At 40.2% G+C, this 26,465-nt stretch overlaps 1 protein-coding gene across 12 annotated transcripts in view; it reads left to right on the top strand.

Annotated features, from left to right (window-relative positions):
* LOC6726297 (ras GTPase-activating protein raskol) overlaps window positions 1-26,465 on the top strand; it is a 41,214-nt gene that overhangs the window by 8,443 nt on the left and 6,306 nt on the right. For 2 of the 12 annotated variants that reach the window (XM_039296778.2, XM_039296780.2), the window contains exons 2-5: window positions 2,075-2,187; window positions 2,425-2,451; window positions 2,912-3,104; window positions 17,482-17,553. In XM_039296778.2, coding sequence (XP_039152712.1) covers window positions 2,075-2,187; window positions 2,425-2,451; window positions 2,912-3,104; window positions 17,482-17,553 — 405 coding nt within the window. Of the gene's footprint in view, window positions 1-2,074; window positions 2,188-2,424; window positions 2,452-2,911; window positions 3,105-4,689; window positions 4,772-16,022; window positions 16,567-17,481; window positions 17,554-19,591; window positions 22,272-26,465 lie in introns of those variants that run through there. The other 10 variants (XM_039296784.2, XM_039296785.2, XM_039296781.2 and 7 more) reach the window with 7 other exon arrangements.

Genomic DNA, 26,465 nt, shown 5'->3' on the forward strand with positions numbered 1-26,465 from the left:
TACATTTTCATAGGTTTGCTTTTCAAGAAATTAGCAATGCATCCTTTATAAGATTGAGTTCGAAACTCCTTTTTTCCTCTGTGTAGAATTATTGAAGGAAAACAGTATTGGTGTGGCGGTGGGCGTGGGGGAGGGGGATGGGCATCGTAAACACTTGTTTTTCCACGTTTTCCACGCTCAGATGCCAGCTGATGGCCAAGGTTTGAGTGCGTTTGTCCGTTGGCCAACCGCAAGTCTTCGCTCGCCCCCTCGAACCCCCTTCTAAGCCCTACTTTTCAGCCACCCTACCCTCCCCCCTACCTTTTTAGCTCCTCATCGCCACCTGTTGCCGTGTGCAGAAAAGAAAAACCGCTGACACAGTACATTGAACTCGAGAACTCAAAAAGCGAGAAATTCTTATGCAAAAAGCAGCAAAACACAAAAAAAAAACTAATGTGAAAAAATGAGAAAATTTATAATAAAGAAACAAACGGCCAACGAACGTTAAAAAAATAGAGAAAAAATTAACGCAAACTTGCTGAGCAACGACTTCAATTTCGCGCCCTCTCTCTCACTCCACATAGCCCCGTCTCTTTCTGAAGCTTCGACGTCATCGCTCCGCTTGACTACTGCAGTTGTTGTTGTTGTTGTCTTCACAATTACTTACAATATTTATGTTAAATGGGCAGACGGCGCCGGACTTGAAAAATACGCTCACTCGTACGTACATATTGTATGTGAAAAATGATTCGCCGCTTAAATAGAAAAAAAAACAGAGAATTGAACGAAGTCAAACTTTAAATACACTGAAAGCAATGCAGTTTGCCAGTGGTAATCAAAAAAATTTAGCCTGGACCTTATTTTCATCTTATTTTGAATGTACATACATAGATTGGGCTTAAATTGCGTCATTTTTATAAATGTAAATTTCATATCTCATGTTAGTGTTTGATAATTCTTAAGAATATTTCTCCACCCTGTGATGTTAAGATAAAATATTATGATGTACGGATTTTTCACTTACTAAAAAAAGATATCTTATGTACATATGTAAAAGTCAAAAATATATTTTTAAAATTTTCAGAATAAGAAGATTAAGAATGTGATATGTTTGCAGCCGAAATAAATGTATCTATATTATGATACTTGGATTTTGTTAATTTTCTATGATTAGATACAAATTTATAAGTACGGCTGTGCAAACTTTTCGAGTTTTCTGTGTAATCCGTGTCACGCCCACATCTCCACGAAGCTAAACTTCAAATTAAAATCATTTTTGTAGCTGCCTCGCATTGTTATCTCATAGAGAGGAGAAAGACAAGAAGAATTGAAGAAGGAGAAAGCATGAAGAGGACGCAAACTGAGTGAAACGAACTTTGAGAACTCAGACACGCAAGCTGAAAACTGAAGAACAAAAAAAAAACGGCCATTGAATCACAATGCGGTTCAAGTTGGCTAAGCAATTCTCATTGTTTTTTTTTGTTAGCAGCTACTACAGCCTCTTCTTCTTCTTCGTCTTCTAACTCCACCCATTAGATAAATTCTAATGCATATAATTTGCACATTAGAAACGGCATTGCAGTCCCAAGTTGCAATTGGGACTGCATTTGCGATTGCAGATGCATAAATAAATAATCTAATCTAGTTTGCTGGCGCATAATTAGAAACACGCATGCGCCACATTTTCCGCGAGGTTTTTGGCACAATTACATGGCATCTACATGACGTTTGACGGTGTGCAATTTTGGATTTCGTTTTTTATGACTCCAACTGCAGTTGAAATGGCTGTTTGTTATATATGTTTCAAATCCAATCCAGTTGCAGATCAGTCATTATATACTTACATTTACTCTACATTTGAGCGAGTACGTTGCGTGTAGATAACACGACCATGTCTAGAAAGATGTAAACTTACACGAATTTTACATTTGCTATAGGAAATAATGCCTATAAGTAGGCAGCACTTTTCCAATAGCTGCTTAAGACATTCGCCAACAGGTGGCGCCACTTAGTGATAATGCGTTTAAGATTTTAAAGCAAGACTTAAGATTTATTTTATGCTCATACTATAATGTTTTTTTATTTTTTTGTACAGAAACCGAGGGAGAACTAACTCGCCTGATCAAGACGCTTCCCTGGGGTCCTTTATACTGCGTGCTGCAGCAGGACGATCAGACATTCACCGCCTACTGCAGCGAGGAGATATCGGTGAGCACTCCCAGATTGTATTGATAGATATATAGCAACTAACACACACACACACATACTCAAACACCCAGTAAAACAGACATTTAATCGCTTTGTAACTGTTAACATAATCAAGTTCATTGGCTTTGTATTTTCGTCTGTGTATATCTATCCCTGTCTCTCACCACTGCACACTATCGCTAACCAATATGGATGTAAACAAACCGCTACTACTACTATCGTTCTACTAACCTGTAGATATTCCCGGCCACGCCCAAAAAGGAGGTGGGTAGTGCAATACGATGCGGAACTGGAAAACCGCCCATCATAATCGAAAAGACACGTTACTGTTTCCGTTTTTTGAAGTCATCGGTGATTCAATTGAATTGAGGACAGTTATTTAATGTGCAAAAGAAGAATGTAAATGTAAAATCTAAAAGCTTAGATCGCAACATACATACTTTTGAAACTAAATGAAAATTTAGATATCTAAAAACTAAATTATAAAACTAAATCTCAGTAAAATACTAATTCCTACCAATCTATATTTTGCTATATGTCTTAAAATTGTGATTTTAAATAACACACAAATTTAAGTATTGTGTTGAAGACATATGTATAAAATGTAGAAAGCTTAGAAAAATACCTTTAACTTGTGCTTAAAACGGAAACTGTAATATGTCGTATATTTTCCATATTTCTGGGACATCATGCTTACTATTCTTACAACCTATTTGATCTTCAGCTAGGCGATGTTTGCTACGAGGACATTCCAAGGGTCCGATTGGACCGAGTGCGTCGTCCTGCGAAGGCTTTGTGGGACGGACCGCCGACGTTGGCCGAGGAAAACGAGGATTCAGATTCGTGTGTTGGGGGCAGCGGCGGCATGAGTGGCATCAACGACATCGTGCTGAACACGACGCTCTACAGTGAACTAGGTAAGTAAGAGCTTATTTATTAAAAAGAAGGTGAAGCTGTTGTGTTGTTTTGCAAAACTCATTTAAAATGTCTTACTTTAAAGTATTTTAAGGAAAAACAACCTTAGGGTACAGAACATGAAGTGTTCTTTTAAGTGTGACCATATTAAATTTAAAAAGGGACAAACTAGGATATTTTGAATCTTCAATACAATATGGCAATTCTCTCCAGTGTAAAGTTAAAAATAGTTATTAATTAATGAAACACAACATGTACGAAAGAAAAAAAAGTTTTATTATCTAAAGTGTGGTCATGGTCAATGATATGAAGAGGAAATTGGGATATATGTTTGCGATATTAAGAATAGTTCTAATGAATGACTGCTTTTGTAGATATATCTTAAACAAAGAACTAATTGCATAGGATCTGTTCAAACGATACCATTTCACTTCGGAAGGAAGTGATTCTTTGCTACCCCGATACTGGTATATCACCCTATTCAAGTGTTATGCAATATATATGGCTTCGCGTCAGGTGGATTTGATTTGATTTTGTTGGTGTGGTCAAGCGGGGCTTTAATTGCATTTGACCGGCAAGCGGGCTCATCAGTGCTCATCAGTAATTGCAGTTTTATTTTTTGTTCATGCTTTGCTGTGGGTCCGTAACACTTTTCGATCGTATCTAGAGGTGTGTGTATCTGTGTCTTGGGTTTTTTTCTATGCATTCTGTGTGTGTGAGCAGTCAGGAAATTTGTTTGTATCGTCACGCATGCCGGAGCATTCGGCACAATGGCGAACGGGAGGTGGTTTGGGGTTGGGGTGCCTGCAGTGGGAGGGGTGGGCGGTTTTGGTTTTAGGCCCATGTGGAAGGTGCCGTCCGTGCAGCCGACACTTCCGTCGATGGCGAGATCGTTTCGGTTCTATTGCTCGACTGTGGTGTGTGCGGCAATCTGTAAGATGTGTGGCTCATTAAGAACGGATACATTTTAATCCACCTACCCATTTACATTTATATCCCAAAGTAAAGCCATACGAACCGTCTTTTCAACGGATGCACATAGTAAGTAAGTCATCTGTTGATAACGTTTTGATGCGTGATCGCCATGCCGAGCACATTTTTGCACGTACAATATTCATTGAATAAATATGGATTAAGTACATACATATATGTATATTTTTGGAAGCGAAAACTGCAATAATTACTATAAATGTTGTTTGGTGGTTATTTGAGATTGGTGCTTGATTCCCAAATACCCGCACTACAACCAGAACTTTGTAAAGAATCATGTTTATATGTAGATGAAAGTTGTTGGTTTTTTGGTATTCATTCTGAATTTCTCCGCAGCATTTGCATGTTTTCTTCTACTCCCTTTCTCCGCTTCCTCCACCTCCACCTTCACCTCCTTCTCCAACACTTCCCCTTTCTCCACCTCCGCGCTTTCTTCCTCTTTGCGCGTTCTCTGTTTGTTCCGCCTTGCCAAACGTTCCCATCAATGGAGCTCGCAGTTTGTGGGGGAAGGGGTTGCGACGTTGCGCATGTATTTCTCGTGCGTTTTGCTTTGTGCTGTTCCGATTCGATTCGATCCGTTTCGTTCCATCTCATTTCGTTTCGTGTTTGTTGGTGATTTCTCAGCGGTTTTCAGTCGATTTTAAGCTTCCGGCGCAGGCGGTTCAATTCGCTACGTTCGGTTCGTGGCTATTGTTGTTATTATTTAGCTAACAGTTAACAGTGCAAAATTACTGGCCTGGCTTGGCTGAGAGAAACGTTTATCATTAGTATACGAAGTTATGCGTTTAATCACATATGTATATTTTTTTAAATATTTTTTTTTGGCTCAAGTGAATATCGTATGGTGGCTAGCATGGAAAATGGCTGAAAACATGGCTAAACTATGCGGGCCGTGCTTGTATCTGCGTGCGTGTGCGTTGCGAATTCGAAAATGTTCTAAAAATAAATGCAAACAAAAACAAACAGAATGTGAAAATCGTACGAAAAAATATATACAAAACAAAAATACAAAAAAAAACAACAAAAAAAACTGGGCAACTACAAAGGCAAACTTGCGAGTGCAAAACCCCCAGCGCCCCCAAACCCCCCTCGCCAAGGAAATAACCCCGCCCCCGCATTCTGACATAGCTCATCATCATCGTCTTGGCCATATTATTTTAGCAATATAAGCAGCCAGACGACAGACACCGCTGCACAGGAAACATTTATTTTCTAGATCGTTTCAAATACTTTAATTCGTCATACTCAAAACTATTACAATGTTTGTACTTTGACGTATACTTATTGGCTACTTTTGGCTTAAAGGGTTACAGTTTGAAGGTTTTAAAGATCATTATTCATTAAGGTTCTGCACAGGAAAACAATACGATCGTAAAATACGTTCTTAAATTGAAATATTTTGTATAGCATGGGTTTTGTTTTACTTAAAATGTTATACAAATTAAATATAATATTTAAATATTTTTTTCTGGCAATGCGATCTTAAAATGTTTATTTTCTATGAAGCCTTTTTTTAAATGCGTTCCATGGGCGGTTTTTTTTTTTTTTTTTTTTTTTTTTGGGTGCACAAGAAAAGACACCAAATTGAGGCAAAAAGAAAGGAAATAAGAAAAGAGAGGAGAAAAATGTAAACTAAATTAGGGAAATGAGCGCTTGACACCGTTTCAAGGGACACCGGAAAGTCACGTTGTTGTTGTTTCAGTTACTTTTGTATTTTTTGGTTACTGTAAACCGTTTACGGCCATAATCGTATCCGGATTAGCCGTCTTTTTTTTCGCCTTGGTATCGCAGAAGAATTTGAAACATGGCAACACTGGAGAGGGGTGCCCATTTTTTTGCGGGGGGTAATAAGGGAGCTTCTGGCCGTCTTGTTTGTTATTTGTTGTAAATACTAGTTGTTGTTTTTTTTTTGTCAGTTGTTGTTATTGCTGCAATCAGAAGCCGTTGACACACATTATAGGCAGGTTCAAATTTGTTGCTTCTACTTTGAGCACCGAGAAAAAAAGTGGATCAATAAATGGCAGTTAAAAATGTTAGGTTCGAAAATAAATTGTGTATTTTTCATGACCAAGGGAAAAATACGTATTAAAATGCAATTAACTAGCCGGAAATTACAGCATACCTTTAAAATTTATAATTTTACATTTATTTTTTGGTGTAAACATAATCGAAAAACACTTCTCTCAAATTCAAATTGAATGTACATAATGCCTTGAAGATTTCGCTCTGTATAGTTGCGCTCAATCAAAATTTCGAGGCCCATGCAAATCACACAAAAGTGTTAAGCCCGGCTTATTGACACAACTGCAACAACTGCAACAGCAACGCGAATTGCAACTGCAATTTTCAGCTGTAACTGCAGCAACAGCATCAAGTTAAACGGCTTAACGGAAATCGAAACGAAATGCAATGAAAATAAAAGAAAAGCGGCCGAGCGAGCGAAAAGCGAAAAGAAAAATCCAACGCCAATTGACACCAATTAAATAATTTGATGCACATGACCCACATTTTATTTATACATGCATCTACTTGAACGCACTACAAGTGGAGTATAGTATATTATAGTATAGTATAGTATTCAGAGCCAAGAACAACTGCAACAATTTGCAACTGCAACATCAACAATCGTTGATCCACATGCAGCTGCAACTGCACTTGCTGAATATCATACGAAAATAGCACTTGGCTTCAGAATTTGCATTCATCGCTGTTTTCATCATGTTCTCTATGAATTTTTGACTTTTATATATTTTATTCATTTAATTTTGAGCCTTTTTTCGAATGCCAGTAGTTCGTTCTGCTGCTCGCTAAATTAATAAACTGAGGTTAACAGCTTGTCAATGTGATTTTTTTTATTGCTAGCCGTAAATGGAGCAGATTGAAAACGAGCTGAAAGTAAAGTGTTGAAAATTTAGTTTGATTTGTGACAGATGATATTTAAGTATATATATTTAGTTACTGAATCATTTTAAAGTAATAACTGATAACTCAAAACCTAAAGATATGATATTACTTAATCGAATAATAAAGCGCAATACAATAGATCATAAAAAAGATTTGTGAGAACTGTAAAGATAAAGAAGATATATATATAATGATTCCCTAAGTTCTTCAGATCCAAAACAGTTAAAACAAAAATTTCCCACAAAACTGCTCAGTTGAATAAAAAATGCTGCTAACAATTGCGCATAAAATATATATTTGCGAATATTTCCTATTTTTAAAATTAACGAATGCTAGCTGAAGAACCCAAAGATATTATATGATGGTGAAGGTATTGCATAGTTATTTTTTTTTTTCGCAACAATATTTTGATGGTGGTTATATTGTGGGGAAACTAGCGCTATAACCCCAGTGTTTTGGCCCCCTAGGAGCTTTCTTTTGTTGGCAACAAAGTGTTTTTAGCCTTACGATTTCTCAGCAGTCGATCAAATTTGTGGCCATCATCTTTTGTTAGTCACTGTAACAAGGGAATTGTGTGTAATTGTTTGAGATCTTTGTGCTTTTTTTTTCTTTTTTTTTTTTGTTTCGACTATTTTGTTTTGTTTTTGCTTGCCCTTCTCTTTGCTTTGTTGTCAGCTGATCTTCCACTCGGTTTCCTCGTTTTTTCTCCCAGTTTTTCTGCGGAGGGGGGAAACCTCCTCACCTCCCCCACTCTCAGCTCAGCTCAGCTGTTTGTTCGGTGGAGTTCATGGAAACAAAGCTTCATATTTGCATTGTCTGAATGGCCAAAGGAGGGGCGGCGTTTTCGAGGGGGGTTGAATGAAAGGGGGCTGGCACATGTCACATTGGAGAGCTTTTTTTTTTGAGTTATTATAGCGAACAAGCTGCTGTTGGCAGTTGTAGTTGTTGTAGTTGTCGAGCCTATCCAACGAGATATATGTACAAATATACATACATATATATGGCTATATATCTCATTGTTGCGGGCGAAATTGCCAGACAATGCGATCCCCTTCCACTCAAAATGAAAAACACGCAGTTGATGTTTTTTGTTGCAAGCGATACACTGAGAGAAAAATAGGCTTCGCATAAGCATTCGAAACCTATAATAAAAGAAGTTGTAATATTATTTAACTGAAAAGAATGGTATTTTAATCGATTATTGTTGCCATAAAAAAATCATATTAGCACATTTTTCTTATATTTCCTTGTAAATAGGGAGATTCCATCTGTTTGTTTTATGTGTACTAACTGCTGCTGCTGTTAATTATATGCGCAAATAGTTAAAGTCAAATTAAAATGCATTGCAACGGGCGGCGGACGCTTGGAAATTGCTTTTTCAGTTTTTATCTGGCTGTGGCGCTGGTTTTGGCCAATTGCATTTTCTTTCGGCCACAGCGATTTGCACGATGCGCTACATGTGCGCAAAACAAATATGTTTTACAATGAGTCTACTGTATGGTGGTGAAATGTCTTAAGAATCTCTATATATGTATGTTACTTTAAATATTTATATTTGTGATTATACTTATTTTTTTTTTTAGGAAAAGGGTATTACCGATTCGATTGCTTGAAGTTTGCCTTTCTTTTCCTTCACACGAGTGCGGGTTGTTTTTGCATTTCCGTTGCTTTGAAGTTTCTGTTGATTTCTCGTTGCTGCTAAAAATTGAATAATTCGAGTCATAACTGTGGCAAAAAGCAAGCAGCAATAACAACAATTAGCGAAGCGGCACAGTTAGTAATTCATATATGTCATAAATCTATCTGTCTGTCGGCATTTTGCGTATCCGTAGCTGAGCCGTCTGTAAATGTATCTGTATCCGTGGCTGTATCTGTATCTTCCACTTGTCTATCCGTCCGCGGATTGCCACACATTTGAAAGATGTCGTCATCGCACTCGCTAATGCACAAACGTATGGGATGTACAATCATCCGCTTTTCTGTGGTCCGGGACACGCCCCGATCTATATGGGATATATGGTATATGTATGGTATGGATGGTGTGTGGTGTATGGTGCACGGTGTATGGACATGGATATGGTGGCAATTGCTGCCAGCGAAACATCAAATTAACTCGATTGTATAATCAAGTGGCGGCAGCAACCTAATCGTTGTGCTGGATGAGTGATAAAGCAGACGATGATGGATCATGCCGCTTAATTTGAAGACCCAAACGAAGGTCACAAGAAAACCCTTCATTTTCTTGGCAACCAAAGAGCCGAACAAACGAAATACTAGGCTGATTGTCGGTATTACATAAATCAGTACATGATTCATTGTGTTTTGAATGTTCGATTATCATGTTTATTGTTATATTTATTACTTTACAATGTGGTTTGGATATTACGAAGTCACTGCAAAGCGTCATATTCATACATACGCCTTAGCTCGATGCAAATTTTCGTATTTTCCAAATCAGTTCCACATATTTGTTGTTACTGTGGCCCCATGTAAACACGATCGAAACGATCCCGCTGATTTTGTTTACATTTTGACGAGCAGAACCGAAATTTTTCGGTACGCTTGATTTGTTTAGATCGGGCGAGAAATTTGTTTATTTCGCACCTTGAGATGCGTTTGAAATCATTTCCAAAAATACACACAAGTTTTCATTTTCCTAAGCTCTCTACACTACTCTAAATTTAGCAAGTCAAGAAGAAAAAAACGAGAAGAAATTGGAAAAATAATCGCACGAACAACTAAACAAAACTACAGCAATGAAAAGGAAAAGCGCGAGCAACAAGTTCACACAGTTCTTTCTGGTAATAAAATGGAAGCAGGCAGAAATAATATGAGCTCCATAGGTCCCCCTGCTCTATGCTACCTCTCTCGCTCTCTCCAACCCGCTGTCTCACTCTCTCGCTCGCACTGCAGGGTGAAAAAAGCATTAAAACAGTTAAAATTGCTTTATGTATTTCAACATGGTCAACAATGTTGTGGCCTGTCTGCTGGAGATGGCCCATTGGGTGCTACTTAGCCCACGAAAGAGACCGCAATTGGGGCTGCGAAAGAGAGGGAAGATAGACACTCGGAGAAAATAGGGAGAATAACTCTAAAGCTTCTGAATGACAAAGCATGTTAAAAATCAAACTTGAAGTACAACTATTTTAACACAATTTTATACAGATATATTCCTCTTTAAATAAAATGTGTTTCTATTTTAGTTAATTCTATTATTATATTATTTAGTAAACTCAGGAATGTTTTTCTCTGCACAAAGACAATGAGTTAGCTGCTCTTTCTTTTCTTTTTTTTTTGCCCAGCAAATAATTTACATAATATGCAACACAACACATGTTGACACGAATATATCGGTTGAGCGAAGAGGGGGCTAGATTTAGTGGGGGGAGGGGCTAGGGAAAGGGGGTCCAAAGTAGGGGCTACTACGAGTTAAGTTCATCGTGTGAAAATTGCGTTGTCTTCGCCATATGTCTGCACTTTTTTCGCTCCCCGTACAACACCATTTCTCAGTTTTGTTGCGAAAGTAAAGTGGCTCAAACAGCAAGTCGCATGCTGATGATGACGGGTTCATAACGGTATTCAAGTTCTATAGTTCTATAGCTTTTCTTTGGCTCCCCCCAGTCATCAGGGGATAATATATATACTGCTGAATAGCACAGTAGATTAGTAAGTGCACTCTAGTAATCGTAATCGCTGGGATCTGGCAAGCTCTCTTTTATGAGCCCATTTACAGCTACTAATTGCGCTGAAATTACCAGAAATTAACACAATTTCCCTTGCGATAACATCTGCATGATCAATATTCACTACACAACACTACAATACAACGGTGGCTTAACTTGACATTCATTTACTTTCATAATAAATGGATTCATTTCTGACAATAAATATCAATGTTCTGATATGGGAGTTCCAGTTTAAAGCTGCGATTAAGTTAATTTTGGTAAATTAGAACGCTTTCTTCGAACTTCGATGCTCCCACGATATTTGCTGAGTATCTCAACTGGTTTCAATGTCTTTACTCGAATCTGCGATGAAAATCATTCCCGCTCACGTATTTATACCTTTACATGAACTCCCTTTATTGGGATTGAGATACGTACGCCATCCCCGCACTCCACTTTATTTATCTGATCACTTCAAATGAGAAACCGCGAATATCCGTCGAAAATACGAAAACGTGCCTTCAATGACAACCGGACGAGAGCAACAACAATTTCACTTTTTCGTTGTTACTTCGTTGTGGTTGGTTGGTAATTTAATTTGACTGTGGATCAACGACCACGACCCCCGTTCATCTACACCCCTGCAACCCACTGCCACCTTGCCACCTCCCTCTGACTTGGTCAGTATAGTTTACCTAGTTGTTGTTTGCAATAATCATCATCATCATCATTAGATCGCCATTGTTCTGAATGAATCACAAGCTCACACAATAATGCCCACCCACCCCTCTGGAAATCACCTGAAAAACGGGTGGGGTACTTACTGTATACACTTCTCCAAAAACAGATGTACCAGCACTTGCTTCTTAACGTTATTCTTGGAACGTCTGTTTTTTTTATGGCGAAGCTCCGCCATAATTGACGGAATTATTAGAAACCCTTTACTTAAGCCATATTTGCAGCTTAATTCTTTGCAGACATCTATTCTTCACTTCAATTCTATTTTGGGTGCAGTTCATTTGAATGCTTTATGTGCAAATTATGCAGATTTAAGATGGTATCATATAGAAACATGTACCGTGCATCGATCTAACCATCATTGGGTTAACTTGATGTTAGATTTGATTTATAGATTTATTTTTGAACATTTTTCTGCAAGAGTTTGTCGGCGAATCTTATGCTCATTTTCCTGGAACATTAACACTTTTCATTCAGAAGTGGTTTTTCCGAATCAAAACCTCCACCCCCTCGGGTTTCTCCACCAGTTGATTTTTCCGCGTATCCGAACTCCCGGGTATCGCTGCATCTTTTCCCTGGCACATTTCATTTATCATTCCGCGGTGCGTGGCTCCAAAAGAATATTTGTGTGCCCGTCTGTCTCGCAATTATCGCCGCAATCATTGTGGTCCATTTTGATCTCATCTCATCACTATAACGTCAATTACGCCGCGACTTCAATTCGCCGTTTGTAAACTGAAAAGAGCAGGAAAAAAAGAGCCTGGAAAATGAAAATGTTGATGAAGACGAGCGGGCCACCACTTGGATGCGAATGGAAAAAAAATAAGTAGAAGATGAAAGAAATGCCATAATAGAAAAATCTAAGATCTCTGCCTTTTGCCTTATTTTATGTATTTTTTCTTTCCGCGCCCGATGTATCTTGTAGTTACTTTAGTTAGTTACCGTACGCTGTGTACCTCCGTCAGATGCTGATCTCTCAACTGACTGTTCCGCGCAGAGGGAAATGACCTGGGGACCGGCGCACGGAGCCCACGGCCCTTTTTTCATTCAATTCCAATACACAAGTCGTCTGGCTACCCAGTCCATTGTCCACGATCCATGAACCCGCCGCCACTCGGCAAAACGGCTATCTAAAATTTCACACACAGCAGTACAAACTGTTTGGATGTGATTTAAAAGGTTGTACGAGCTGAGGAAGATGGTATCATATCATTACATTTCAGATGCAACGCTACTTTGTTCCATGGGTTGCATGGGTAATATCTTTATTATTTGGCAAATAGTTACAGATAGTACCACATTTTAAATATTACTTAGGACTTACTTAAAGAGAATGAATGAATGAGTAATAGTTTCCTTTGTTATATCATATACTATATAATGTATATAGATAACTGATAAAAATTCGCAAGTTATCAGAAGCCGTATAATTACACTTAGCGAAATGGGAGTGCCTGGTTTGGCGAGTGTTTCGCTTGCATAACCCAAGTGCGATCGAAAACACCGGTTTCGCTCTGATGGCGTGGTGTTCTATACGAGCAGTATGCGACAAAAGATGAATGGATGGATGGAAAGTTTCCCACGTCCCCGCGACGAGGGCAGACAACCAGCACCAGAGTGCCTATTATAAGGCGATACTCATTATAATATATATATTAGCCGTAAACCTAATGAGCTTTGGCTTTGTGTGGGACCTTGCTTCTGGGCGGTTTTGAACTTCTCCGGAACGGAATCATTATCCGCCGAAATGAAATGGGAATGAACAGCGAATTCTCTAGAATGGGTGCTTTCCACGCTTGCCATAAAAGTTTTGCCAACCAAAATGGGCTACAAAAGAAGTTGCGAAGTGGGTATTTAAATCTCATTTAAACTATAATATAATATATTTAATATACATATATAAAAAGGAAAAGTTATAAACAGCCTGATTTCTCGGCATCACATAGGTGTGGCGGAAATGGAAGATCATCTTCCACTGAATCTTTGTGGTTTTGTTCTTTACACCTTGAGTGCGCCAAGTCTTTACCTTTCGTGGCTTATCACCTGGTCCTGCCCCTTCCCCCTCCCGTCTTCGGGGGAGCAATGTATTGCATTGGTGCATATATAATCAGTTGAGTCTGGGCAAAGTCTATGATTGGATTGACGTTGTTGGCTGATGTTTGAGCTTGTTGTTGCTGCTGTTGTTTCCATCATCGTCATCGACGTGCAAAAATGCATCTCTGCCAAATTATTCATTATGCGGACGAGACGCCCTCAAAAAACAATAAATAAAAAATGAAAAACAAAAAACAAAAAGCCCCAAACAACGTAAATAAAGCAAACACATTGTGACGCCAACGCCGGCTGCATTAATCAGCAAAAAAAAAAAAATTGAAAAAAAGCAAGGAATCACATGGAGAAAAAAGAGCTTTCAGCTTGAAGCGTTGCATGCTGCCTTTATATGGCGCATCCGTTGCAGTTGCCGCTTTTGTTTGGAGTTTTTCTCTTTTTCCCATATAAAAACATCATCAGTCGCCGGCGGAATGAAAAGGGAAGCGGAGTAGGAGTCATGTGACCATATTGTGCATAGTACGCCATGGCATACAGCATATAGCATATCGAATTCTGAGCACTTCTGGCCATTGGCTTGCACTTCCGTTTAAATGGAAGGTGGACGGTGGACAAAAGAGAGTCCGGTCGGCCCGTTCTGGGCGCACAGGTGCCAACGTGGGCGACTCGCTCGAATAACCAGAGAAGCGTGAATGAGATAAAGGCCTACACTTGCAGAAAATCGGCAAACTTATGGTCTCAAATCGAAGGGAAAATGTATCTTAGGGCCTGAGTAGAGTATCTCATCTCTACTTTTTCAATTCAGGTGCTTTTGAAACACACCAATTATTCTTTCTTTTCTAATCTCTACTTAATTACAAAATAAAAAATGTAATTTCTAATGATTAAAGAAATGTTGAATCAAAAAGGTTTTCTACTTTCTATTATTAGAACCTAACTTCAAATCCATCCATATAAAATCCAAAAACTATACATATATTATAATGTATATTTACATTTCTCGAGTGATTCATGGTATACAACGTCAAGTTTTACTTAGATACATATACATAGATCTAGTTAAATTTCTTGCAGTGTAGCAAGGAAAAGAGTGGCAGCTAGAGAACAGCTGCTGCGTGTCTGTCGTCGCTACCGTTGGAGAAAGTAATGAAAAAATAGTCAAGTCTTTGTGGCGAAATTTATGTTTATCACCAGAGCACGCACACAAAAAATTCAATTGCTAGAAAAATATGATGGTTAGCAACCAGTTTTCTTTTCGGGCACGCAGCAATTGAAAGCAGATATGGAAAATTATTTTAATAACAATAAAACTAAAAGAAAATAAAGCGAAAATAAAAACGCGAAACGCACGCAAGAGGAAAATCCAGTAATGGAAATCAGCAAACCACAAAATTGAGGCCTAGAATTCACACCGCCGTACAAGCAAAACCCCATTTTCGGTTTTTCTCTTTATTTTTTTTTATATTTTTTTTCTTTTTTGCAGAGGGGAAAATGCAAAAACCGAACAAGAGAAAGCCAAAGCTCCTCAATCATTACAGATTTTTAGCGCCTTGGGCTGATTGCATACATTATGATTGCTGGCGATTTAATTGGCCTGCATTTATCGATTGGCGCCTACATTTAAGAGGAAAACTCTGGCTTTAAAGTCGAGCTATCTGCCAGATAAATGGAGATTTTCAACTATAATATTTAAAACAAGAATTAGAACTGAATGGTTTCTTATTAGTTGTTTTATACTTTGTAATAACAATCTTGTGGGGGCTAAATAATTTATGCACTCTCTTCAGAAGATTTCTCTATTTCTCTCTCTCTCTCTCTCTCGATCAGATGTGTAAAACCCCCACCCACTGAAAGAAAAAAAAAACACCCACAGCTGCTCATACATAAACAAACATTTCATGTCCATTTCATTCCGTTTTGGTTTCAATTCCGTTTCGTTTCAATGCCCAACGAGCGTAAAATTGTACAAGTTAAAAGGAAAATTTAAGCCAAAACACTGAAGGCTAATACATACATACATAGTTATTATATTATTTATATGTTTTCCTTTGTGGCGCAGTCGCGCGTGTGCAAAAGAACGAAAAACCACTTGGAAAAATTAGCTGAACAATATTTAGAGGCCCGAAAAAAGTCGCTGCCTTTAGATTATTATTATTATTATTATTTTTTTTTTTCGTTTTTGAGGGCGGTAAAACCGGTAGGGGTGCGCTTACAGGGCCCAACACGCCATGACCATAAATCTTAATTGCCGACGCAGGCAAGCGAAACCAAGCCAAGTTAAACCGTCGATGTCAGATGGTTTGGGCCCAAAAAGAAAAACGAAAAACAGCCCTGTTTAACCGAAAGAAATGGGGATGGATGTCCGAGATCAGTTCATATGTGTAATTGTGTGAAAAGAAAACATTTCAATGGAATGCAACACTAATGTTGTTCGCTTAATTGAAATAAAAACTCTAGTCCTTAAACTTTAAACTGCCTAAAACGCCTAATGAAATCGACCAAGCCAGGCCAAATGTGTTTCGCCCTTCGCGAGTGTTGTGATCTGAAATTTATACCTGCCCCTTTGTCGCACAGGAAACCATGTCAAGGTTAAACACTAAAAACTAAAAAAAAAATATATATATATGATAAAATTAACAAAACAACGACGGCAACGGAAACCAAAAATCTGCAAAGGCAACTTTAGCCAGGATACCAAATAGAAAAGCAGCTAACCAAATCAGAATGAATTGCGGTGCTTTGCGGGCAATTAGCGACGAGGTGCAAATGCAGACGGCGAACTCGACGACTCCGCAACAGAGGAAGATGCACTCCATGCCGCGCACTGCCCCCCAGAATTCCCAGAACTCGCAGAACTCCACGCCAAATCCAGCCACGCGAACCATGGAACAGCAGCCACCGCCGACTTCGGCACTGCGGAGGAGCACAATGCCCCGTGGTCGGGGATTGGCCTCCTGTTTGAGGGGCGAGCGGGATGATGCACCCACGCCGCCCATTCACGGAACGATGAACACCGATGTGGAGATACTGCAGGCGCTGCAGCTGATGAAGGGCAGCGAGCAGGAGCGAGTGTCTGGGACAGGATCGGGTGCCTCCACTCTGGAGGCCACGGGCAGGAGTAAGTAGATGTGACACCTAACACTTGAGGGGCATATCACTGGGTTATTGAAAGAGCAATAAACTTTAAATGGATGACTTTAGGGATAAACAAACATATGTTGCACTATCTATTTAGTCAGTTTGCAGTATGAAATGGCACACATTTTTAGACAACTTTTAAAGCAACTAACTTTATTTTATATGTGTACGCTAGGATATAGTTAAAGTTTAGTTAAAGACTAAACTCAGTCAGAAATTGAAATGATTCAGCTGTCTACTCACATCGGAGAACCCCCAGCTTCGTTGTGTCTGTCATCACATTTCTGCCCAAGAGGATGAATGGATGGATGGCTGGATGGAAGACGGATGTGACATCATCGAGAATGAGAATTCACAATCATCACTGGATTGGCTGAACAGTTGGGCAGTTCGTCAGTTCGGCCATTCCGCTTTGAAGTCAATTGTGTGGCGGCATAATTTACAGTTGCACAGTTACGACTGATGACCCGCGCAAAGTAGATAATGCAGTGTTTGGTTGGGAAAAAGTGTCAACGGCACAATCATAATCACAATAATAATGCCTTCGTCTGGGAACCCAAGGGGCCTGGGGCTCTTTTTAAAGACCAGAGATGCCAGACACAGACTCCTGGGTCACCTACAACAATTGCTCAATTTACGAGCGTGCCCCACATTGTCATCGCCGCGACCACTTGCGATGTTTAGCAATTGTATCTGTATTTGTCTGTATTTCATATTTTGCATTAATTGAAGTGAATTTTACAGCACAAGCTCAAAGGTCAGGCCATGTAAATGGGTCGAGTTTTGCAAAACAAAACACCAAGCAGAAAACACAAAACATCTAGTATCTAGTAGACATCTGGCATTTGCATTTAACACAACTAATCCATTTCAACCTCTTTTCCACTACTTGCAGGTGAGTACAAGTCGAAGACACTGCCTCGCATACATTTCGATACGGCGTTAAACGATACATCGCTGAACGAAGGTAACGACACAAAGTGCCCGATTGTTCGATTGATTCCCTTTCAGTGTGGTAAATGATTGAGTGAGTGACTATGGCGGCAACTTACTCATGCATTATCCGTATCTCAATGTCGTGACATTGTGTCTGTTTCTGTTTCTGTTTCTGATTCCCCGATTTCCATGTGGTGGCGCTTAGAACGCTATTGCACTGGACTGCCATATAGAGACCTAGAAACCCACAAACGCGAATACTTTTGCCGGCTCAGCGCAATCCGATCTGCTCTGAGCTTATCAGCACTTGCTGGACATTATCACATTCATGGGCGATATTTAACCCTATGCATTCGGACGCCTGGGGGTTCTTAAAACTTGCATATAATATCGGAAGCTCATCGTGAGAATTATATTTCCGTGTTTTCGGGATTCCCAAATAGTAAAAACAGGAAAAACTTACTCATTCTATATGTAAATATGCAAGCTGGAATGGTTATGGCATTTTCACTTTAACTATTGCGAACACCAATACAAATTTTGCTTTCATGTCTTGCAAAATCGAAACCAAATGATTATGTGCCACTTAAAGGCAATCAGTCTTAAAACGCTTTAAAAATATTTATAAATGCCATGCAACTGAGTTAGTTATTAGCACCTTTAAGTTTTTTTTAAGCAAACAACTGGTTATATTGAATAAGTCCACTCAAGTTAATTCCTTCTGCTAAAATCAGCACAGTACTTTCGACCAACTTGGTTTACGTTCGGTAGCTTCAAGAAGTTTAATATATAATTATTTAAAAGAAAGAGGCATACGCCAGTTGCAATTATCTTTATAATATTAACTCCCTGCATAAATCGAGGCGTTTTAAGATCATCCATGCAGTAGATTCTACTGTAAAGTTTCGAATTCTACACGTACATATCTACACGAAGTGACTGTACTTTACACGAGCCAAAAAGTATGCACTATTTCATGGATTAACCATGTTTATTTGCATAACTCCTCGAATGTATGTTGTTATTGAATTTAGGGGAACTCCTTTCCTTAAAATGTAACGGAATTTCGAGAGGCAGGACGTGGCTTATATAACGATCGCTTGGCCAGGGGTTGAAAGTTGATAAGTAAAGCAGAAAACTCCCTCTCACAGCAGTTCATTGTGCCCCTATGCTAATGTAATGCCCCTGGAAATGCGAATGGAAATGGTTACTTTCGAGCCGCTCGTAAACAAGTCTTCCGTTTTTCGTTGCGGCGAAGGAGGTGAACGTGTCACATAAAACCCCATAGTCACGCACTTCCGCAGTGAACAAAAAACGGAAAGAAAAAAAAAACAATAATAAAATAAAATAGAGGTAAAGAGCGAACCAAGCGTTACGACGCTTGGTATGGATGGGTTGTACGGGGGGGTTGGGGTTCGGTTGGTGTTCCCTTAATTTGTATTATGCCTTGCCCGACTGCCCAACTAGCACCTAGCATACATTCATAGACACCCACAGTTGAGGTAGGAAAATAGGATTACTTAGTGTGCTCCAAAGCGTGGATACTTACATAGATGTCGTATCATACATATGAGCATTAAAAACAACAAAAATGAGTTCTTTGCTATTTAGAAATATATATTAGCAATATCGTAGAAATTTAAAAAATCTGATATAAGATATATTAAAAAATACGATAAAGATATATCTACATTTTAAATTTAGAGCAAATTCTTATTGAAATTTTGGTACATCGAAAAAGGCTTATATTCTTTTCGCTGCGGTAGCTATAATTTTTACCGCTATTGTGGCGGTGTTGTAGCCCTCTCTCGCTGGCGCTCTCTGCGCATGGGCAGCACCCTCGATGGGCAGCACTGACGATCGTCGACTGCTGTTTTTTTGTCTTTTCGCATTCGAGATCAGCGACTGTGTGAAAAACGTTGTATATTGACATTAAGAACACAAAGAACTATGCGTTCAATTAGAGCACAATTGTGAAAAGGGATTACTGCCACGTAGAACACGATCATTGCTTGAAAATCGATTAATCGATAGCGACCAAAACGCCGAAAAGTATCGCCGCAGACAAAACATCGCTGCCCGCTGCGCAGATGTTTTGTACATCGCTAGATCAGATCGATTTAAGAGTTCGGGTGGAGTGGACGGAACGGAACGGAGCGGCGCTGGCGGTTGTTTAAATCGCCCGTTTATTATTGTTTTTAGTTTCGCTCTCGTGTGCCTCGGTTTTAACTTTATTATATTGCGGTTGCACTTTATTATATTCTGCGTGCATTAAAAATAATACCTCCTTTGCCTTGTTTGCTGAGCTACACCTAAAATTTTTTTTAATAATTGTTAAAGCTAGTGCTGTTTTTGTTAAAGTGTTTTATCCCCTAATTCCAACAACAACAACAACAACCGAAAACGCATTCCTGCACACGAAGGAGAAAAAAGATGCGTGTGCGTGTGTATTAGTGCAGTCTCTCTGCGCTGCGTTTGTGTGTGTGTGTATGTGTGTATGCTGCAACTGGAAACCAAAATTAACCAACAACAACAACGTTAAACCAAGAGTAGTACAAAAAGTAAAGATAAATAAAGAAAAACTTAACCAAGCGACAATGTGATGCGAAAAGGCGATAAAAAAAACAGCAAAAACAAAGCGCGAAGAGAAAGAGAAAAAACGCGGAAATGCAGTTGAGCGCATAATTTTTATAAGCCAAGCGACAAACGCACACTGCAACAACAGCAACAAAAATAACTCAAAGGCAAAGCGAGAGGGGAAGTAAATAAAATTCAAGAAGTAAAAACAGAAGCATCAGCGAAAAAGAGAAAGAAGTAGATGTACTAGAAGGGGAAGAAGAAGAAGCAGCAGCAGCAGCGTCAACAAACACAAATACAAAATATACCTGCGTGTGCTCCCTCTCTTTGTCTCTTTCTCCACCTCTCTCACTCTGCGAATGTGTGTGTGTGCCATGCTCTCGAGAATACACTGAGCGAAAAATAACAAAATGTTGCAGGCCGCTAGCAGCACAACAACGACAACAACAGCAGCAGTGGGAAATACAGCAGACACAGGAAACAGTGAAGGCCCGATAGTAGCGACGCCGGAGGAGAAATCCCAAAGACGACGCTCCACATTCTATGTACCATTGGTAATAGAAGACGAAGAGGAGACCAAAAAGGATACGCCCGCAGATCATCTGGTCCAGAAGTCCTCGAGCAATACGAGCCTAAGTAGCAATAGCAATTCCCTAACGAATTCCGAAACAAAATCATCGAAAAGCTATAGTCTGCGCAAATCGAGTTCGGTGAAGAGCGGCGTGGCCAAGGTTAGTGCTCTCTTCGAGCGGAAAACTCCATCGAAAATGTCGCCACCTTGCGGCTTCAATTGGAGCATCAGTGGCAGCGAGAATACGGCCCAGTACTCCGATACCGATGAGGATGAGGAGAACTCCACGGAGGCACGTCATCGCGAACAGCTGCTGAAGACCCTGCCCAGCGGCAATAATAATTCCACCACCGCATCCCCATCGAAACTGAAACGATATGGCATCGTACTGAACGTCATCAGTTTGAATGGCAGCGATAACGAGCAGTCCTCGATGGGTAGTAATGGTAGCAGCATGCCATCCATGCCATCCATGCCAAACAGCCAGAACATACCAAATGCGGCTGCGCCCAGGACACATTTCAATGAGGAGAACGACATTGTCCTGGCCACGCCCCCGCCGCCCAAACAGCAGGCACTATCCGCCGCCCATGAGTCTAACGACTACGATGATGACTCAGAGATAAGTCGCATGCAGACGAACACCTCGACGCCCATAAAGCTAATGAAATCGCGATCGCGAACCAATATACTGGCCGTACCGCTGCCATCGGTGGAGCGCGGTTTGGCAACAACAAATACGACGCCCAATAATAATAATACTAATGGTAATAGTAATGGTAGTACCAGTAATACGACCACTACGACAACGACAACGACGACGACGACGCTGATTACGCTCCGTGCAAAATCGAAGACCCTGCCGCAAAATCTATCGCCCTCAGTTGTTTTACGCGAGGCAGCCGCACTGGATGAGCTCGAGAAGAAGCGGGAAAAGTACCAGGAGAAGCAGGAGAAGCGGGAAAAGCTGCAGGAGAAACAGCGTCAGCTGTTCGGCGGCAGTACGGCCAGTCAGATAGCGGGCTCGTCTCCATACAAGCTGCAGAACAGCTGTTCGGCCACCTCGATACTCACGCACAGTTTTCCGCCGAAGAACCTCTTTCTACTCAAGTCCACGCCCAAGCTGTCAACGGATATAGCCGCGGCCACGCCCCCAAATACCTCGGCGATCTGTTCGCCGCCCAAGAAATCGCTTAGCTTCATCCGACGTGCCCACTCCACCAAGGTGGCACGCAGCAATTCGCTGCTCAAACCAAATCAGGCTGGAATCCTAGGATCGGGCAGTGGATCCAACGGACTCGGAGTCCATCAGGGCGTCATGCAGGGAGCATTGTCCATCAGCTGTGCTGGGGACAATTCCAGCAACAATGGCAGTTGGGGCAAACACTTCTACCAGCCCTACGATGTGTGTCCCTTGAGTCTGGACGAGCTCAACTGCTATTTCCAGGCGGATCAGTGCGAGAAACTGATCTGCGAACGGTTCAAGATCAGGGATCTGGCCATACACATGGCATCCGCATCCGCAATTGGAGCGGATCTCTCTGTGACCACAGAGAATGAGACAACGGCAACGGCGGACGACGATGCGGGACATCATTCCGGTAGGTCGATTCCCCCCCCAAAACGAAAATTCTTTGTCCCTGCTCAATGGGCAGCAAGTACTACATAAGTATTTCCTGTGGCAAACAACCGAAAAACAACCCCTTTGCGATCCCATATACCATTTCATTTCGATCGGATCGAACGATCCCCGTTTGTATCGAGCAACGGCGATCGCATTTGGTATTCCCCTATCTGCGCAGGGTCACGATAAGATAAGACATAACCCCCGCCCCTTAATGACAGTGCGGGCCAAATTTATAGGTCTGCAATAGAGAACTGAGAAACTAATGACTAAGGTATCAGGAACTCATCTGAAATTCCTATTTTCCATTACCAAGATCACTTCTGCGTATCGAAAACGAAACCCTTTACTGTATTTCAATTTTGCTCATTAATATCGTTGGGTTCTAGATATAATATGAGGGATCTTAGTAGATCTTAAGTAGAAAATAATATAGTCTCTATAAGGAATGATACCCAGTACACAACTCCATAGCACAATGTCATACTTTTGTTGATATTTATAATACTTTAGACACGCTCCATTTTAGAGTTTTTACTATTTACTTTACTGGCAGACATTGCCTAATGATCCACAGATCTATTAACTAAAGTATAAAGTATATAACAAATTGTCTATTAGGGTTGATAATGGCCAGTATAAAAACTCCGCAACACAATATTATGCTTGTAAATTACAACTTTTATTGTGGGTTCCTTCCATTTAATGGGCAAATGTTTCAAGGGCTATTATTATGACCGCAGCTGTGCCACAGCCCCCTTCTCTTTTCGTGCGTTCTTCACACTTTCTGGCGGCTCTTATTAAGCCTTCCTGTGCGTTTCTTTTGCGACGTTTGCCATCATCAAGCCTGCCAGCTACTTTATTTACACACGATCGGAGGTGAACCCTCCTCCCCCAACCGACGCCACCATGTACATCAGTATATATATGTGTATTTATGTGCGCCCAAGTAATATGTATTCTTTTGGAACGTAGCCCAATTGTGTGGCTCAATTGTAGCTCAATTTGATGGCCCTGGAGGGCAGTGAAGCGTCGCACCATGGGCTTCATAGCAGTGCACAGAAAAATAAGAATATTAAATAATATTATGTTACAGAACGAATGTTAGGCAGGGCTGTATGACATTGTACATTCAAACTAGCTTTAATTTGGTCACAGATTAACAAGTTCTTGTTCGATATTATTCTTTATAAGGTTAGGAATAAATCAAGTGATTCGATATTGACCTGCATAACATTCTTTAAAAATGCATTGAGTGAATGCCTTGATTCTGCTCTGATTTGGTCTTCTTTCTGTGTAAATTCTGAATTGAACCCCGGATAAACCGATTCGAAAGTGATTGGAGTGTGTACATAAATAAAGTATATCTATCCTCTTGCATTCTGATTTGGTATTCGAGGAACGCCATTGGTGTTTTTTCCAACTAGTGAGACGACTTCTTGAATTATTCCCGCTGTGCTGGCCATTGAATCGGAATCAGTTTTCTATACTTGGAACGCCGCTAGGAAGCTCATTGCATTTCAATGAGTTCGAAAGAGAGAGGATCACGCTCTGCGGTACCGTTAAATGCCCGATCGATTCGCATTAACGCCGCCGAAGAAGTGTGACCAATTCGATTTGTGATCATTTAAATTATGGTCCCACTGTGCGGCGTCGTTTCTGTTTGCTTGTTTTTATTTCCCCTTCCCTTGCCTTCTTCCCAGTCATTCTATCTGGCTACAATTTCAATTTCGTTGCTTTTTTCTGGACTGTTGTTATTTTATTATGATTCACACACACCCGCACAAGAAACCAGTTTTTTTTTTTGAAGCCAGTAGAGAGAGATAGAGAGCCAGCGAGCGGAGAATGAGAATGCCAAACAAACGAACCGCTTTATTTTAAAACTCAAATTGTTGCTGCCATTTTTCGCTGATGCACTGCAAATAATTGGTGTCAATTTGAAGAGAGTTCACGAAAATGAGCAAACAAATTGTGGCTGAAATACTTGCAATTATGTTAAATCATCTTGAATGATTGTGTGCCAAACAATTTACGAAAACCAAATTGTGATGTAATCTGTAATGCCTTAAGACTTTTTGTTACATGCGAGGGCATACTATTTGCAATTCTCATTTTTCAAAAGAACCAAGTTTGTAATGCTACGAAATGTAAATACGTACACTTTGTACCCAAAAATAGAGTTTCGAAACACATGTGCATCTTTTTCAAGTGCCTCACAGTCCATGTCAAGTGGTCAGCAAACATGGAGATAGTGTTTGCTGTAGTTTGCCGCTGCATTCGCTCAGTGCAGTTGTAGTTGTAGTTGCAGTTCAGTTGCATTTTATTTGTAATGTGATAAGGCGCAAACGCTTTCGTAACTAACGACTTAACCCAAGGCGGTTCCCATTTTTCGTCGATAAAGCGGACGCGACGATGGAAATGAAATGAAAATAGAAAATAGACAAGTCCGAAAGGAATATTTATGATTTGGAGAGCGTGCGCTAGTCAAATATGAAGTTACTTCATTATTGATCGACCCCTTATCGCCGCAGAAGACTGCGACTCCATGGTTCCATAGATCATATATCACATGTATCGCTCAACCGAGTACTGTTGACATTTTCGAGAAATGCGGCGAGAAGAGGAGCCAAACAAAGCAAAGTTAAGATAAAGATACTGTGGCCATTTATCTGCCACGATCGTTGCTTGTCTGGCTAGTTCCATTTATCAGAGCTCCACTGACGGATCGTGAGATAGTGAGTGATCACTGTACGCATTTTCCTACTTTCCACACGGTGCTGCGGCTATGGCTTTGGTTTACTTAACGCGTCGATAATTGAGCGCTGACCTTATCGCACAGTTAGCATCTGCCCAAGGCGCCCAAGATATATCCGATCCAATTCGATCGATCACCATTTCGGCCGATGGTTCGCAGCGAAAGCGAACCGACCTCTCTCTTTTTAATCCGTTTTAATTGCATCGCTGTCTCAAGAGCCCGAAAACCAAAGAATTTGTTCACGTTGTGACTCAAGCGATGAGCAATATTCGTATGTGAGTAGTCAGCATTTCAGCATCATCACGATCATGAACTCGCGGTCTCGTAGGTCCGGTCATCTGGCCAAAAATTACCAAATTATTACACACTCACCTGAGATTTGGTGTAATATACTAGACCTGATCTCTGCTGACTTCATCGCACTATATATGCGGATTGGCCCACCTTTTTTTTGCCCGAAATGGTGTTTGCCATCATTGGGTTTCATTGGATTTTGAAATGTAGAAACAGACAAGCTCGTTTGTATCATCCCATAGAGACTTAATCAGTTCTTGAACTCCGGGCTACATTGGTTATTAATGGTGGGTCATCGTTGGGAGAGCAGTTCAAACCCATTCAAATGCTCAGTGGGTGCAATAATTACTTTCTTTATGAGGCAGAAATGTTCAAGTAATTGCAGCTTGTTTCTACAGAAATTTGATAAGCCAACTTGCCCTAGATTATTATGGAAAGTTTGTGCAGAGAAAGAGCATATACTATATGTATGTGCATATAGTATATATATTAATTTGAAAGTGTTGATAGCAACCTTGCTTAGTTTCCCTTAATTAAATGATACTTTTGTTCATGGGGTGCGTCTTCTTTGGCTACCCTTTTTTCTTTCTGTTGGCCAGATTTGCGTGCCTATTCTAGATTTGGCATTAATCTGGGGGCGTGGAACACCCACCGTCCACAAAATCGGTATAAATGCGCCGTATTCGACTCACCTTTTTTTTTTTATTCATTTATGCTTTATCGCTTTGAATTTGATGCTTTTTGGCTTGAGCTGGCTGTTTGCTTTGCACGCCAGGCGGTAAGATTACGACGATGATACAGTTGCTCATCAACGAGTTTTGATCTTGTATAGGAATATATCATATTTTTACCATTTTGTATTAATAATAGAAGTTGTGTGTCTTCGTATGCCAAACATGACACAATTTGGTGTGTATTTTTCTGAATGAATGACAAATCGTGCTGTTTGCATCTGGTGGTGGGCATTCAAATGAATCAACCTGGAAATGCGGAAGGCAGCCCTTTTGGACAGCAAAAGAAACTGATGGGCGGAGTAACCCATTAAACATGGAACATGGGATGGCCTGTCCGTTGTTTCGATGCCTCCTTTGCATGCCATCAGATAAAAATGATGTTTGCTCA

This window comes from Drosophila simulans, chromosome X, assembly GCF_016746395.2.
Source record: "Drosophila simulans strain w501 chromosome X, Prin_Dsim_3.1, whole genome shotgun sequence".
Lineage (NCBI taxonomy): Eukaryota > Metazoa > Arthropoda > Insecta > Diptera > Drosophilidae > Drosophila > Drosophila simulans.